Below are 18,517 nucleotides of genomic sequence, written 5' to 3'. Positions count from 1 at the left end.
AATCTTTGAATCGTATAAATAGCGTGACTGGGGTCAATCGAATCACATTCGTTTTAAGTATCTTAACCGTAGAACAACTAACCAAAAACCGAAAGCAAAATGTATAAATTGGTGAGTTTTTGGTTTAGTTCACACTTCGGGAATATATATTTTTTTCTTGTTCAAAAAGAATTTAATTTTCGTGCTGTTCATTTTTTTTTGTTCGCTCCTTTTTAAATTGAGGAAGAAAATTTTGCGAAATGAAGAAAAAGTAGCATACAGTCACTAGATAAATAAATACAATGTTGCCAAAGAATTTGTAGCAAACCGATTGCCGCAATATTCAAGTTCAATTTTTTTCTATTAGAATTGTTTCTAAAGCAAACACACCGTTTGATCACGTTTTTTTCGATCACCGTGTAATATTGTGCATTTACTGGATCAAGTGCAAAGAAATTTGTGTCTTTTGGTAACCAAGTTATTTGGATAGTGACTGTAGAGTTTTTTTTTCAATTGAGAGAATATATAAGCATTGTAAATGCAGTGTAATGAGTGGAAGAATTGAGAGAATCAATTCAACCAGTGTTACGAATTAGTTCATTTATTTTTACGCTCGATTCTTTTTTCAATTGCAGTTGGTATTGTCATTGGTTTGCTTTGCTGCCGCCTCAGCAGGTATTATCAGCAGCCCATATGCCTCATATGCTTCTCCATACGGATATGGTGGAGCCATCGGATATGGTGGCTATGGAGCTTACGCAGCTCCAGCTGTTGTTGCCCATGCCCCAGCTCCAATTGCATACCATGCCCCAATTGTTAAGACAGGTAATTAAAAAAACGATTTTCCACGCATTTTTTTTCTTTTATCGAAAAAAAAACAACATAATGCTTCTCTCAATTCATTTAAAATTATAGTTGCACCAGTCGTCTCCGCATACCACGCACCAGTTGTTGCAAAGACTGTGATTCCAGCAGCCACCTCATACGCCAACACCTACAAGGTATTTATTATTTTTTAATTTTTTAATGAACGAACAAAAGTAAACTGAATTTCGTAGAATTTTTAAATAATCGAATTTTATTTCTAAATTTTCGCTTAGATCTCACAATCAATTGCTCCAGTTGTTCATGCTCCAGTTGCCTACAGTTCACCACTTGTCCATTCAGCTGGTAAGAACCTATATTTTCAATTTGCAAAATTTCACATATTGTTCTGATAGAAATAACATTACAACTTATTCGTTTAATTTAAAATCTAGTTGCACCAGCAGTCGTTTCGCATGCAGTTGCCGCCCCAATTGTTAAATCATATGCAGCACCATACGCTTCACCATACGGTTCACCATACGGCTCACCATACGGCTCACCATACGCTGCGCTAGGATCATACTACTAAAATTCGTGTTAAACGTGAATCAAAGTCTCGAAATTAAGCTGAAACGTAGTCAAAACTCGAAGCAGTCCATTTTCAAAAAAAAATGACTCTTCGTGATATGGCGCTAAACAAAGAGAACAAAAAAAAATAATAATAATGGTTTCATCACTGACCATCATAAACAACAGTTTCGCCTCACACTAAAATCAAACTAAGGAATATGTTCGAATTTGACGAAAGATTTTTTTATCTAAAAAATTTAAATCGTTAAAATTAACCAAAAAACATCACATTCGCACAATTTATAACATTTTCCTTTTTATTTTCTATTCGATAATTCTATTTTGTGTTTTTTATTGTTTTTTACAAGTATTTATTTACGATCGCCTCCCATGTAAATACACACATATTCATGTATACAAAATTTTGTACATAGTTTAGGCCAAGCATAGAAAAATCTGTTTTGGTGAAAATGATGAAAACCCAATTGAAATAAAAATAATTTACTTGAAGTTTTTTTTACAAAAAAAAAATGAACACCTGTTTTTCTTACTTTTTATTTTAAACAATTTCAGGTTTAATATATTTACTATTGAAGTAGAGATTTACATATTCTTTATGTCTTCATGATACATCGAGGTTCTCGATTCGAGGAAATAAAATGGTGTCTGTTGTTTGGAAGGACAAACACCAATTTAATTATTTAGATTATGATTCATTGCAATTTGCAAATGATTGTGCTCTAATACTCAATGGAGTATAATGATATTTGAGTGGTGTGAATGGCATGTGATTGAATCACAGTGATTGCGTGTTTATTCATTATGGTATTCGTTCATTCATAAGAGCAATGTAATATAATCCATAATCCATGGACAAACGTATTGATATATGAACGAACCGCACGTAAAACAATTCAAATTTACCGATTTCTTTATGTCGTGCTCTCTTAATGGTAATGAACTATTTTATGCAAATGAAAGATGCAACTTGGCTGTTTGTGTTGCTTTTTGTGCATATTTATGTCACTCTTACTTTTCAATGAATTATTGGATATCGTACTAAAGTGAAAATCGAATTACGATGACACCAATTCGTATTGAAATTAATCACGATTTTATCGAACGGACACCAATTTCGTGAATATTGTTTTATTGAAAATAAACATCGAATGTGGATCAAAATGCGTGCGAAAGCAGTGAATTAACACAGAATGCGTGTACATCATGAGCATTTCGCCAATACAACAAAATAATTGAAAATAGATCTACACACACACACACATCTCTCTATATTATCAAAGCTGAATGTATTGCATAATAAATGAAATCCATAAGTTGGAAAACCTCGTGGAATTTTGCAATGACACACAATTTCACAGCCCATTGCGGCTGGTTATGGTGACAGAAGAGAAGATATAGACAAAATATATGAAAGATGTTATCGATCGCAACAAAGGCATACTTCAAATGAACAAAATATTCCCAGAACGGTAATCGAAAGGAAATGCAATTGAAGAATTTTCCACATGAATAGCATTTCTGTGTTTGTTTTGGATTTATTTAATTGACATCATTTAATAAAACAAATGTGTATGTGTGTGTGAGAGAGTATACCTTGTTTAACACATAAAAGCATGACGGATTTAGACGCATAATGGGTAATCATATAAATAATTTCTCGAATCGTTCATCAAATCAGTGATTATCTAAATACTGGATTTATACAATATGATGGAGAGAGAATTACGCTTGATATGAAAGGAGAAAACATAAGATTTTGTTGTTCAGTGTCATTATGATTTGCAAGTCTAGGAACAAACAGCAAATATATTACAGATCTCTAAGAAAAATCGTTGAAACGACGACAACAGAAATGACTAAACAAACTGCTATGTCGATGAGTTGGATCAAATCAGGTTTTTCATCAAATTACGCATTCGTTTTCCTTTACCATTGCAAACTCTTTTTATTTAAACGAAATTATGAAATATCAGTCGATTACTATTTGAAAAACAACTAACTAAGAAGAGAAGTAAAAAACACAACGTATGTAACAACCGCAATAGCAAAAAAGTTAAATCGCACCAAACCAATGATACATTGGCCAGATTTAACGCGCCAAATCAAGAAGAAGAAAAAAACTCAATCAAGAACGCCTTTTCAAAATCGAATCTATAATAAAATATATTTACAATATCCGGATTAAGTCGTGTCGCAGCAATATCAGAGCTACTTTCAACATTGATATAGTTTAAGAAAAATGTCGATAAAAACAAAAACAACACGTCACTTGGTCCGTGTCTCAGGTCTGATCGATTGCATTGCCATAAAACAAGATTGGATCAACCGGACGCTAGTTTCTCTTGTTGTCTCACTTGGTCAATGCATGAAGTATCTAGAAGTGACCCAGTTACGTGCATCGTCTCTCCTTCTCGTTAATTATTTATTAATATTAATCATTTGATAAAATGACATAATAGCACATTAATGCAGATGAAATGCATCGGCAAAACAACAAATATCAAACACGAATATAACAAATACAAATTAATCGAAATCAAATCAGCCATAACGAATTGTATGTTCATAGTGCGCGCTGCGCGAATAATTAAAGTAAAGCTAGTGTATACAAGAATTAAGAATGCCGCATGTACAATGTGGTGCCCGGCCGATACATAAAACTGATGAGAAAATTTGTGCATGTGCGTGCATATGTGTCTGTCTATTTGTCCTACAAACAAATATGCATGAGAAATACATGTGACAGGGCGAATGCACTAATTACAACCTTCGTTTCACAACACACACTATATGCTATCGGCTGTACCAAATACATTGAGCATATTTTCCGAACTTATAACCACCTTATTTTATTTTCTAAACACTAATTGATTGCCATATCGCTCACCTTTACGTATGGCATCATCTGGCCAAATGCAATTCTGATCTAAAAATGAAACACCTGAAACACAACAATTTTTCCAAATATGGTTGGTCAATGCATCATCGTTTGCTTCAGCAAATTGAAACGCAATCATAGAACAAAAAAGTGCACATGATGCTCGCTGGCATGCATGTTTTTTGACAATTTCAATAGCATGCGACTAAACATGTAACAATTTTATAATATTTTGATGTAGGTTGCTTTGAATTACATCGAAACAATTCGATTGGAAGAGAGAGAGAGAGAGAGAGAGAGAGAGAGAGAGAGAGAGAGAGAAAAAAGTGGCACGCAATCGAGGATCGATATTCCCCGCGATTGATTTTCACATCGACAGCATTCCTGGGCAATGGTGCAATGGAATAAAATTATATTAATTGTCACCTTCGGCCATTCGACCATATGCAAAACTATGGCTTAACATTCAATTCATGGTCTAAGTCGTTCAATCGTGTATAGCATATTGTATATCACCACAACAACCTCACGGCAACATAATTAAGTGGCCAGCTTAGTAGTATCAACAAAGTTAATTTGATCAGCACAATGTAGAAACAAATATCTGCATAACGTTACATTAGCCAGGTTTGATGATTGCTGCATTTGGTAATCTCATATAGTCATCAACTTGTCTCTCGATTATTATTATAACCCAAATAAATGATTTGATCTGAAATGATATTGATCGATAAAAGAACGCTTAAATTAACATTCTCATGTAATTGATCGAACGATTTTTTTTTTAAATTGCTTTGTGCGCGCTTCAATCAATGGACTATGACAGACCATCAATAATGACAGTCGGAAGAGGGGCGGACGAAAGAGGGGGGGTCAAGAAGGAGATGAAAAACCGAAGCAATCAAAAAATATATTAAAATGGATGGCTTGCAAAATGAAATGCAGAAGTCAGCAAATAAAAAAAAGAACAGAAAAAAAGCAAATGGCCTAAACATAAAGACGACAACTCGAAAACAAAGTACCACTTGTTACCACATATGACATTTTATTATTTCTTTGATATGACGAAAGAAAAAAACTGACAACATCAAGAAAACACAATAAATCAAAACCAGTTTACCTATTTTACGAATTCATAGCACAAATCGGCGATGAACACGACAGTTGGATTTAAGTGTGCTTCTGTGCATTGGTCTCATTTTCTCAAACCAACTGCTATTTCCATTTGCACACATGCATCGCAACAACAACAAGAAAAAAATCCACCATGAACATCGGAAAGATTTCATTTGCGCGAGCATCTCACGAAAACCATCAATGAATCGCATTTTGAGATGGTGGTATGCGTGCGTGTATTTGTGTGACTGCAATTGTCATACTCGAATGGAATATATGTGGCTTTGATATGCCAACATACCTAATCGGTTAGTGTGCATAATTCGTTGTGTCCAATTGCAAATAAAATCAAGCGGCCAGCACAAATTTATATGCACAATTAACTTTATTCATTGAAGTTGGTGCGCGGTGTCATTTTCAATTTTTCATTATGCACAAACGCAAAAACAAACTCAAAAGAATAAATCAAATATGCATATATCTCTTACGGCTCAATGGCGTGTGTCTCTCAGTATCCATTGAAGTAAAGTCGTTTGTTTTTTCTAAAAAAAAAATTTTTTTTATGCATTTGAATTTAATTTGTTTACTTGATTATTTCTTTATTGAGCAAATGGTAACAATAGATTGCTCAGTTGTGATGTATATTCTTGTTTAGTTACCGTGGAAAAATCGAACTTGCGATTCTATGCTGCGATGTAACATACTTTATAACAAATAGATTAATGTCGATTCGCTTAATTTTCAATCGCTGTGCAAATCAAATTGAGGAACAAAAAAAAAAACTATCTGAACAACAACAAGACCCACTCAAAAAAAAAAATAATTAACAAAAAAAAGTGCAACAGCCAATCTGAATGAAACAAGTGTAGAAATAATTGTCGTTTCGATGGGAAACGTAACACATAATATTTATATGCAGCGTCCAATTACATACAATTATTGTTATTATTATTACTTTTTATGTGTACTTTTATTAACTGGCACATCATATAAGCATCGTGATATGTATTTCTCATGCCGTTTTACCGCTCTTATGCGATTGCAACCCAACACACAGAGCAGATAATAAAAGGTAACATGTATTGGCTTTGGTTGGCTGTATGCGGAGAATGAACCCAAAATGTCGTGCATTTTGACTCATCGATCGTGTCTTGTTTACGATATTTCAAGGTCAATACCATACACAATATCAACACACACGTTTGACATAATTGATCTTATTTTATGTTGGCACAAACATAAATCCCGACAAGACTGTCCCAACACACACAGAGAGAGAGAGAGAGAGAAAGAGAGAGAGAGAGAGAGAGAGAGAAACGACGACGAAGTTGGAGAAAGAAATCGAATCAATTTCAAATGAATATTACTCAAATATATTACAAATAGTAAATAATCGGTTACAAATTTTAATATGAAAATCGTTGATTTCATTGTATTTCATTTGTTGCATATCAAAACATATAACAAAACCCAATTATTTGAATCAATTAACCAAATTCCACGGTCATATTATATAAGATGAGCGAGAAAATGTGAACTACGAAACAAAAAACTATATTGATAAATTATCATGTGTGAGGGATCGTGTGCAATGATGGTTAAAATTCGTAAATTAGTACAACTTCGTGCTGCCAAATTGTACAATGTACAGGTACACACCATCATTCATTTATACCATTTTGTTACGTAAATTTGGATGCATTAAAATATTTCTTCCGCAGTCGATGTGTGTGCACAGGCAATCGTGCAAACGACCAAGTGACGATGCCAAAATGAAAGATAGTGAAATTAATTTAACCGGTTTAAATTGAATAACTTATAACATTAAATTTTTACACATCTGAGAAATAACCGTAGGTGCATGTTTGGAATACTAAACTAAAAAAAATATCGAAAGTGTGTGGATACGGTACATTCTTATCGAAATACACCTTCACAGTTGTTTGTGATCGGCTGGAAAAATAGTTTGATCATACGATTCGATCGATATTTCAATAGTTTATGTATAGGCTGGCATTTATTTGGCACCACACGCACAACCGAACCGATCTCAATTTGAACTTTTATTCATTTTCTTGTGTGCTTTCGATTCGTTTGTCTGATTTCATGAGCGCTGTTCATGTGTATGAAAATAGTCGACATTTCGGCGTTTTAACAAAATCGTAATCATATTCAATGAAAAGAAAAAAAACCTTTCAACTGAATCCAATAATACATTCTTGCATAAATTGTGAATTGCACAAAAAAATCATGCCATACATTTCTTTTTTTTTACATAATTGGTGAAAGAAACCATTGTGAGAATTCCAAAGTGAGTGTGAACACACGGCGTGATGTTGGAATGAAGTGATAAGCAAACGAAAAAAAGAGACTAATTGGCATTAAATTGGAGGACAAGCTTATTATGGCCACACACAATGGCGATTGCAGTCATCTAACATCTAAAATTTACTTTAAAAAACAGATAAAAATTTGTAATAATTTTTCGTGTTGCAGTTTTATGCTTCGGTCCATATTTGAAGTGGAGGTCTTTAAGACAACATAGATCAAAAGGTCTCTCTTTACAACACACACTCGAAATACAATCGAAAAATTAACAACAAAAAATTTATAAACAAACACTTTACATTTGTTATCTGCGCATTTATTTGTTATGGTATCGCACCATTTTTCTACGACTGATTTGCATGTTGTTGGACTCGCAACATTTGATTAATTAAAATACGCCTGAACAATTTATACAAGTAAAACGGGGAACAAAATATATTGTGTTGTGAATTGACCGTCAAAATTACAACTCTCTACACTGGCATATGCGCTGTGCATTTTTAATAAATACATGTTTATGCTTTTTTTTCTCAGTTTAAGTACTGTAATTCATTATGAAATTGGACAGTCGGAAAAGTATGTTGTTGTTTTTTCATATTCTCAAAATGTGAGTAAATCATGTTAGCAAAGTATTCTTCCTCGTTGCTACGTTTAACGTCTTTGTCGGACCAGTTTGTTGACAGAGGCTGTTACTTGTGCAAAACAAGGGATCTCATGTTATATTTAATACCTGATTTATATACAATTTCGATCTAATCATAACCTTATAGTCTTTCTTAGTTTTGGTTCGTTTTCAAACTATTGCAAATCTCTTCTAAAGTGTAACCATTATAATATACCATTAGATAAGTGATTCGTCACACATTCCAATTAAAAGCAACATTTGATAGAATTCCTTATCACCGTATCAATCGCTTGCGTACGAAATCTACCAGAGACTTGAAAGTGAAGGCGCTTAAATTTATTCAAGATCGTAACTTTTATTTTGCGGAAACCATTCTTCTTGTATGACATGTCAAAGAAAAATCGATCAGAATTCTGTACGAAGTAAACAAAAACTATTAATAAGCCAATGTGGACAATAAAAAATTGTTTACTCTTTTTTTTTAAATATCCGATGGCGCAATTTCTTCGATAATAATTGTGAGATGCGAGTTAAGTACCTTGAATCATCTCAGGCTCAGTGAGTCGCCTTTTGTCTAACTGTCAAATTTGAGAATGATTACTCAAATCAAGTGTCAATCAAATCGACCATTGTCTGACGTTCGGGCGCGATCCGATATTTTTCCGATGCAATACAATTTCGCAATTTTTCATAAAAATCCAACAATTCAATTGGACCATTGAAAAATTCCAAAGAACGAACTAATTTATTGAATTTTTTTTTTTTGAATATTTACATTGCATTTCATCCATTCACATTTCATGTGATCGATTTAAACAAGTGTTTGGGCGCTTTCCATTCATATCAATCGATTGATTTCATTATGTGTGTAACTTCGCAATAAATCATTTTGTGTGTCGATTGCGTCTGTTTATATATTTTTTTTATTAAATAAATCATCAAACATATCAAGCGAAAAAAAAACAACAACGCAGATTTATGTTTTCAGCGCCGGTTTTATGCGTGTGTCTTAAAAATATACACGTTTGTCTCATTTTTACAATACAATTTTTTTCGCTGCTTTTTTCTGTCTTCTTGACACTGTCGTTGAACTAAATTACTGATTATTATTTTAATTTTACAGATATTTCATTTTCAAGATCAATATCAACGTATTTTGGTGTGCGCCGCGTTAATTAAAAAAAAATGCCAGCAACAGTTGTAATATGTTGTCACATTTTTTTATGCGAGTCTAAAGCAACGACGAATGAGAGAGCAACAAATAACGTGGTTGTAACGTATGTGACGGATTGGAATTTCGTATTTTCTAATGTGCGTGTTTTGCATTTGGAAAATCTTACGCAATGTATTTTATTTTTTTCGATGGCTTTTGTTTTCTTTCACCGAATTCGGTTTGTTGGACGGTTGGTTCTCTCATCTGTCTGGCCTTTTTTCCGATTCATGTCAATACATCACCCAAATATAATTAATATGTGAAATACTCGTCACAATGACAGCAAATACATCTGAATCGAATACCATATCTGACAATGTATTATTTCCATTTCGTATGTGCAGCTGATGGCCTAAACCACGTATGAGCATATTGTTTGAAATGAAGAAAAAAACAGAGGAAAACGCAGAAATGACGCAGAGTATAAACATTAACCTTAACCAAAATACACAAATACACACACAAACACAAAAACAAACAACAAGACGATTTGGCTCACAAAAGATTTTTCAATTAATAGTGGTATCTTTCACACAGCATACATCATCCAAAATGGATGAATTTCCTCGAGAAGTTGACGTTAAATCAACAAAACAATTAACGAATTCTTTTGTTTATATCGCCCTAACATTTTACACAAAATTTATTCACAAATTTAAAATCATTTCTAGACTACATTTTTGGTTTGTTTCGTCTTTGTCTCACATTCAATGCGGCTGTTAATGATGGATTTATCATCGGAATCTGGTTCGTTGAATCATAATCAAGAAACGAATGAAATAAAAACAATTTAAAGGTTGAACATTGACCATTGAAAGCGAATGTGCTCAAGCGCAACATGAATGATATTGAAATGACAACGAAACGGAAAAAAGCAAACTATGGACGGCTGCCAGAATGCTAAGAATGGAACTAACACATGCTAAAGGATTAAATTAAGAGATACAATTTTGGTCAATTTTTTTTTTTTTTTTTCATTTTACATGTGAGAACTGAAAAGTCCCCGGAATTAGCTTTCGTGAACACCATAAACAAGTAGTGTTACATTTTAAATAGACAAATATTCCTAGTACTTGGGCAGTTGAATGAGGTGTCATCAATAGCTTCTATATCATTTAATTCTGTTTATATTTTAAAATAAATGAAGAATTTGGTATTATATCAAAAGGTATTACATAACGCTGTAATTTACATGATTTAGATTACCATGCATTGTTAAATAAAATAGAACGATTTAAAAGTCAGAAATGTTTTTGAAATGCAACGCATAATCATGTTCGACGCTTCAAATATAGGTCTTGGTCAATGGCGTAATTTTATCCACGGTTCAACCGACATGCCTCATTTTCATGCCAATTCAATCAGAACGTTCACTTTCCCGGCCATGCTATCTATGCCGTAATATGTGCCTGTATACACTTATTATTGAAAAATAATATGGTAACGCGACGTACCAATCCAAATGAATTTGTATTTATTTATTTATTTGTCTGTCATTAATCTTGAAACCAAAATCAAAGAAACCAAAAAAAAAAAAACTGAAAATAGCATTAAATAAATTGGAAATACTACAGCACGTAATCAATGACGATGATATGCATTGAGAATGAATGTATTCGCTTGTGCCAAAGACCCGTCACATCATTCGGCGGGCCCGAAAGTAACAATGACACACAAAACCAAATGAGCGAAAATGAAACATATTTCAACAAGAGCAATTTGAGATTTTTCATGAATGCTTGCTCAAGTGAAAGGCAAGACAACATTCAACTTCCTGCACAATATTACACGAGCTTTGGGCTCGATTCAATAATTTTTCTCGTGTTAATTTGAATGCTCAAAATGTTAACGCACATTCAAAGGCGTCCAACGAAGGGTAAGCCTTTGTGGTAAGTATAGCAAACAAAGAAATCGAGGTGACAAAAGAGATGTCTCCTTTGTTATGTATTCTATGCGCACGGCTTTGTACGAAACTGAATCGTTTGCATAGCGTTAATCACAGCAGGTGCGATTGATAAATGGAAACAAATCTCCATAATTTTTCTTGATAAGCTACAGTAATTCGAACGAATTGATCCAATTTTACAGACCCAAATCCATAACTAAACCGATAAATTAACAACGAATTTAAAAAAAAAACAACAACTTTTTTTTAAGTGGAAAGAGAGAGAGAAAGAATAAACATAAGCAGATCCGATTCAACTGTATTACAATAAATAAAGTCACTTTAAAGTTATATGGTGCAATAAGATCATGGGCGATGGCGAATGCAATGAAATACGAATGCAATTGTTTTTTTTTTATTTCGGTATATTATTTCTCTTGATTTGCGTCCTCTCACGATCATGAATTTCGTTAAATTATACGTGTAATATTGCATGCGCCAGTTGATTTGTCCAATTTAATGTGCGGCCAATTTGTCGAAGATTAAACTGGTCAATTTGTAAATTGATGCCAAAATAACACGTCACTGACACGGTACATACTCTCTATATGCTAATCATCCGTCGAGCTGCCCAATTTAACCAGCCCACTTTGATTGACAAGCCGTACGTTTTTTTTTTTTGGTGCAGAGAAATGATCACTTTTTTTTTCTTCGCACTTTTTTGTTGCTCAAATCGAAAATCCAATCCAATTGATTAATACATAATTTATGAATGGTATGGTATTATTTCGGTCAATTTTCATTGTACGCTGAATGAGATAGAGAAAAAAACCAGCGATGGCTGAGTAACGCATAAGGTCAATTTTTATCAAAAAATAAACCGAATGCATGTAACATTCATGTGGTCCACGATGCAAATGAGGCAGAATCGTCTGGAAGAGATAACATCGTTTCTTTCGTAATTTAATGTATCGGAAATGAATGGCGTCGAAACGATGACCTCTAATTTGATCGAGTTTAGGTTTAGCGCTGTCCATTACTTGGTTTTAATGTTTTTTTTTTTATTATTATTTTTTGTTTTTTGATCACATCTAGACTAAAAATCCGGATCGATACTGCAATATATGACAAATTTGACGAAATTTAGTTTACCACTCACAAGACTGAAATACCAAATGAAGATAATGATAGCGTGAGAATCATTTATAGCTTTCAATAAAATATCAACAGATAATCAAACTTTTAATAGTTTAAATTCAGAATTAAGATGTTTACGCTTAACGACTAAATACATACGACATTGACGTAATTCTACTATTTATTCTGAATGAAAAGGAAAAGTCATCAACGCTAAAACTCGTTCACTCCTTTTTTACCTCTTTTTAATCTTTGTAAAAATATAGATCTTGTAATTACGACAATGAATCTATGTAAAAACGAATGTTATGCTGCAGTAGAACAAGAGAGCAAAACAATTCATTTGCAGATGACAAAATCAAGACAAGATTGTTATAAATTTTGCTCATTTTTCATATGGCTCCGAACCGAAGTCTCCGATTGAAAATTAGATAACTAACATTTATGGCGTTTTTGATTGAGATTTCAGATCACTGATCGATCAAAACACATGATAAATAATTTTTCATTTGGTTTTCGATCGCATAATGATCAAATATGAAAAATCAACAATGTAGAGTGCATTAAAAAATATTATTACCATCATACCTTATGTAGTACCATGTAAAACAGATTTTAATTGAAACTAAGTACTTTTATGAAGGAAGCAACTTTGTGTTTTATTTTTAATATCATAGACAAAGGATTTATCGAAACCGTGCACGCACGGTGAAAATAACATTTTACGAGAAATTAAAGTCTGTTAGTTCACGATCGATATTAATAATGACGAAAAAACTAATAATAGGGAAATACATTTTACGTAAATTAATTACATTTCCTCATATGCATACATTCTTGAAAATGATTAGATAGGAACACATTGAATCGTGTCTAACACTTTTCATTTTACGGATGGCAACAACAGTGAGACCGTATATTATGCGTTTCACATGTGAATTTACTTGAGCATATAAAATGTAATGATCAAACGGCTTAATCATCTAATTAACTGCTTATTGAATAGTAGATTGTTAGCCACCTTGAACTTATTTAGATAAACAATTAAATCCATAACAATTATGCAGTTTTATTGCATCAATTGTTCAAATTATCCAGAGTATAAAAGGCTCAATGAATGTGAAAATTGTATCAGTTATCCGTTTGAGTTCGATTATATCGTAGCAAGGAAAAAAAAACTAATCCCTTAAAAATGTTCAAATTGGTATGTGGTATAAGTGTTTTATAATTTCAATTTTTTTGGTTTCGAATAGATTGTTGCCTTGTTCGCTTTCTTTGCTTTGGCCGCTGCTGCACCAGGGCTTTTGCCAATCGGCGCCCCATTGGTTGCTGCACCAGGACCAATTATCGCTTCTGGCAGTAAGCAAATATTTCAATTCAATTTCAATTGGCCATGTATTTCGAGCGATCTTATAATGTATGTCCGTTATTTATTTTTTTCATTCTTCATAGTTCCAACATATTCGTCAGTGGTTTCACCACTTTCATACTCAAGCTCATACTTTTACCGTGCTCCAGCCTATAGCGGTCTTGTACGCGTATACTAAACAGCTTCAAAACGAACAAATGCATCAAATGCATCATTCAGATGTAATCAACCGTTTTTACCATTGCACATTTTGATTGTCTTTCAACCTAATTTTTTGTTTATCTTTGTCGAAAAGAACAACATTATTTTTGATATGTGACAAACAAGATTCAGTTACAAAAATGTTTATCCAAATATAAAATAAAAGAATCGTGCATGCAAATTGATTACAGAACAAAAAGAGTTCTATTCATTCGTTTCAATTTTAGCGGAAATTTGGATTCATCTTGTTATCATACAAAAAAGGAGTTATTTTTAAACCCAAAGCATATTCTTCGCATCACTTTAAAGTTTAAAAGGTTGACTAAAAAAAACGAGACGCTAGACAAACAAGATCACAATCACCTGATTTTTATTTTGTCATATTAATAATGTGAATATAAATGATTCCCAGTAAGCTTCCGGCAATTCTATAAGATGGAATCTTCAATTTAAAGGGTACTTGGAGCTAATTTTGTTTTTCGACGCTCCCGAAGAGTGATTTTTTATGACGGATTGTTGTGAATATAATGGATTTTGGGTATAGACTTCATTGTTATTCATCAAGCGATGTTGGTCAATTCAAATTCGGAGGCTTTAATGTATGCATACATCAAACAGTAGTGCTAAGTCGGCCAAAATGAGCCTCTTTAAATTAAATTGAAAGCAAAATTAAAATACTTTGTATGTTTATGCTCGCATCTTTTCGCTTTATGATGAAATAGAAACAGGCCATTTTTCAAGATCACCAGACGTGTTAAATATTTTTCTGTTTTTTTTTTTTGGTTTCGGTTATGCGCAGACTAAAAGCAATTCATTTTTTTGTTTTGAATGCTTTTTTGCTTTTCTTTTGTTCTCTGAGACCAAAAAAAAAGTATGAAAAAAATGGTTGCATCAAAGTATGTGGTGGGCAAGCGAACAGTAGCCCGAAATATTTCGTTGGCTTAAACGAAAGTACAATAAAATCCCACAAACGAGCGATTAAAAATAGTACGTACGATAAGAGGCACAATAATAAAGTCAGTGATTTAAAAGATCACAATTTCAGCAGAAAAATAAAACAAACAAACAAATAAATGGCTTTTTTCCACAATGAACCAATGAAAAGGCAACAGCATAGCTATATTGCAACAAAAAACAACAACAACAACAAAATCACATTTTATGGCACAGAGTTATTACATTTACGAAAGATAATATCGAATAATTTTTTTTGAACATACTTTTGCCCTTATGTGCCTGACAGTTGCGCGAATTCTTTGTTTCGTTGCTGGTTTCTCTCTCTTTCTCTCGCTTGCTCTCACTCTCCTCGACGTATATAAGTAATGCACACTGTCAAAATGTTTTTTAAAAAATGTATCAAAATGAATAGCTTGAATTCAAATAAAATGTCCCATTAAAATTTGCTTTCAACGGCAACTATATGGTCACTTATTGAGTTGACATGAGTTTAAAGACCATCAACTCGGCATTCATATGATTAAAATAAAATGAAATCGCAAAGTGATCCGTTCAAAATGAACGAAACAAAAAAAATTATATCCAGGTGAAATTTGTGTTTTTTTTTTATTTCAATTACTTTCGGTGTCTTCATGATACGCGTTGCGTATTTTCAAAATATTTGCCCATTTAATTTTTTTTCCTCCAATGTGTTTGAGTTGTTTTTTTTCTTTCTCTTGTTTTTTATTGATATTTCGTTTTTTTTTTGAGTCGTCGTGTCGTCACATCATCACATTTGCGTGTGTAATTGCGACGTAATCGTCAAAGATACCGGTTTTTTTGTTAAATTCGTAAAATCGCATTAATGTTGCTCCATATTAAATTGAAAATTCGCTACGAGTCGCTACCATTAAAGGCACGCAATGGCAAAACATACAATGATGCGTGTTATGCTTCGAGCGTAAACCAATAAGAACGATAACTTGAATTAATACGCGCATGAATATATGATGTATAGTAGATGCAATGGAATTGAACAGATATGGACACACACCGTATATTTAATTAAAGCGTTTTCTTCCTTGTTTTATGATGATAAACCAGTCCGTGATGGTATTCTATATATCTTGTACTATTTCAATTGATCACATTTAAATTATGTACGTACATACAATGAAATTTGACCGCATGACGAAATAACAAGAATGATCATGAAGCGCCATAATAAAGCATATGCTGACTGTGTGTATGCTTCGATATTTTTGTTGTGACCGGCGATTGCTTCCTTGAATTGTTTTTTTTTTCTTTCGTTTTAGATAAGAATAAGAATAACAACTTTTACAAAGTACATAGCCAATAGTTCGGGTCATCCAGAGTATAAAAGACGTTGGAAAATATCGAATTGCATCAGTTATCTGTTTGAGTTCGATTTATAAAGTCGTAGCAAGCTTAAAACTAAACCATTCAAAATGTTCAAATTGGTAAGTACAATTTGGATACTTTGGTTATTTTGAAATTGTGCAATTTGATCGATTTTCTGTGCGTACAATTTCTTAATTGTGGTTCTAATTTCATTTTATTCGTTCATTCTAAAAATTCATTTAGATTGTTGCATTATTCGCCATGTTTGCTTTGGCTGCTGCCAAACCAGGACTCTTGTTGTCATCACCAGCCCTCGTTCCAGCAGGTAAACGCATTGGAAATGATAAAAAGAAAATAAATGTGGAAATTAAATGTGTTTGTTTCTTTTCCACAGTTTCAAAGGCTTACGTGTCCCCAGTTATCTCGGCACCTTATGTCGCAGGACCAGTTGTAAAGACCTACGCAGCTGCACCAGCCATCTCATCATACTCATCATACCAAGTTGCTGCTGCTCCAGCCCTTTCATATGCAGCCCAACCAGCCTATACTACATACGGAGCAGCATCACCATACGCCTACAATGGTTACAATGGTTACAATGGTTACAATGGTTACAATGCTTGGTAAACAATTTAGATATCGTTGAGATGAATACGACAAGCATCAAGGTCATCCGGATGCAGTCGATAAAAACAAATCCAATGTTCTTGGTTAACTACCATTTTTGATATCTCAAAATTCGTTCATTTGACTGAATTTTCAAACCATTATTTTGCAAAAGTAAAAATCACATCCTTTCGCATGTGACAAAAAAATAAATCACAAAAATTTTTTACCGGACAAATAAAAAAAAACTAGTACAAATTCAAAGACACTGTTTTTTTCTTTCGTTCGTCACACCAAGAACGATTCTTATGCACTTGATCGAGAAAAATAAACCAGAAATATGAAGTTTGAACTCCAGCAAAAACTTGATTTATTGACATTCGATGAAAAAAAACGAGATCTACCAATATATATACATCAAGCAACCTTATATACAAATTAAAGAAAATTATAAGACAGACTGGTTTTTTATTTTATCTCAATCAACTTGTTAAAAATAAATTTCAACGAAATCATGTCTACTTTTATCGTAAAGCGAACTCTTTGTAACCGTTTATTAATATTGATGAAAATGGAAAAAACGATAAATTTGCAAAAAAAAGATTACAATCGCGGTGAGTTTTCGGTACGTTTATATTTCGAAATAAATGATTAATCGTAGCTATGTGGAATGCATAAGATCTATGGAATGATAACACCGACTCAAAATACAAACTGCATTTTATAGCTAATGCTGTTGTTTTATTTAAATTATGGGTTTTAAAAGCATCTATTTCGGAGAGTTTGTATCAAAATATTCATTCAAAATACTATTATTTAACGTCCGTAAAATTATATCTCGCTTATTGATGATGAAAATGGTTTCATTCTTATTTTTTTTATTATATAAAGTAAAGAATCGGTGCAATTGTGCATTGCTTTCCCAGTGAAAGTTTTACTCACTCAGTCTTTTTGTACAAAATGTCGGCTGATCTGTCGTAAACGAATGTTTTTCATGCATCTTTTCATTGGAAGAGACAAATAAAATGGATACATTTTCATAATTGCAGTAAATTTATTGTTTTTAAAGAAATCTATGATTTTGACATCTGGAAAGTGGTTCTATTTTCTTGAAATTAAAAAAAAATATCATCGTACTGTATCCGGAATTTGATCGGTGAATCGTTTAAAGAGTTGTGTAGGCAATCGGGCTATATGCTCTATAAGCGCTGTAAGCATACGAAGGGTATGAATACGAAATTGGAGAATATGCAATTGGTGCTGAATATGAGAAAGATGGTACAGCGGCATAGGTTCGAACAACTGGGGCTGAGACTATGAGGAATAATGAAGAATTTAGCCAAATTCAATCAAACATAAGAAATTCTATATGAAATAAAAGTTTACCGATTGCTGGTGACGACAACAAGTAGCCTGGTTTGGCAGAAGCCAAAGCAAAGATGGTGAACAATGCTGCAACAATCTAAATAAGAAAATAAACCAAA

The 18,517-nt window shown here is 33.0% G+C and overlaps 2 protein-coding genes across 3 annotated transcripts; both read left to right on the top strand.

The window, feature by feature from the left end:
- On the top strand, window positions 1-1,855 carry LOC116338501 (cuticle protein 38-like). The gene is made up of 5 exons (XM_031763814.1): window positions 1-111; window positions 615-804; window positions 895-980; window positions 1,080-1,149; window positions 1,239-1,855. Exons 1-5 carry the CDS (start codon window positions 100-102, stop codon window positions 1,373-1,375), a joined length of 495 nt encoding a protein of 164 aa, XP_031619674.1. The 5' UTR covers window positions 1-99; the 3' UTR covers window positions 1,376-1,855.
- Window positions 1,856-13,736: 11,881 nt separating this feature from the next.
- On the top strand, window positions 13,737-17,297 carry LOC116338502 (cuticle protein 16.5-like). Of its 2 annotated transcripts, none has more exons than XM_031763816.1 (3): window positions 13,737-13,763; window positions 16,671-16,752; window positions 16,822-17,297. In XM_031763816.1, the coding sequence occupies exons 1-3, from the start codon at window positions 13,752-13,754 to the stop codon at window positions 17,052-17,054; spliced, it is 327 nt and encodes a 108-aa protein (XP_031619676.1). In that variant the 5' UTR covers window positions 13,737-13,751; the 3' UTR covers window positions 17,055-17,297. The 2 variants fall into 2 exon arrangements, with proteins under 2 accessions (XP_031619676.1, XP_031619675.1); XM_031763815.1 differs by lacking the exon at window positions 13,737-13,763 and adding an exon at window positions 16,429-16,546.
- Window positions 17,298-18,517: the final 1,220 nt, after the last annotated feature.

The sequence above is a fragment of the Contarinia nasturtii genome, unplaced genomic scaffold (genome assembly GCF_009176525.2).
Source record: "Contarinia nasturtii isolate CC-2019 unplaced genomic scaffold, AAFC_CNas_1.1 Cnas_scaffold_414, whole genome shotgun sequence".
Taxonomy (NCBI): Eukaryota; Metazoa; Arthropoda; class Insecta; order Diptera; family Cecidomyiidae; genus Contarinia; species Contarinia nasturtii.
This window is presented reverse-complemented; position numbering and strand designations above follow the sequence as displayed.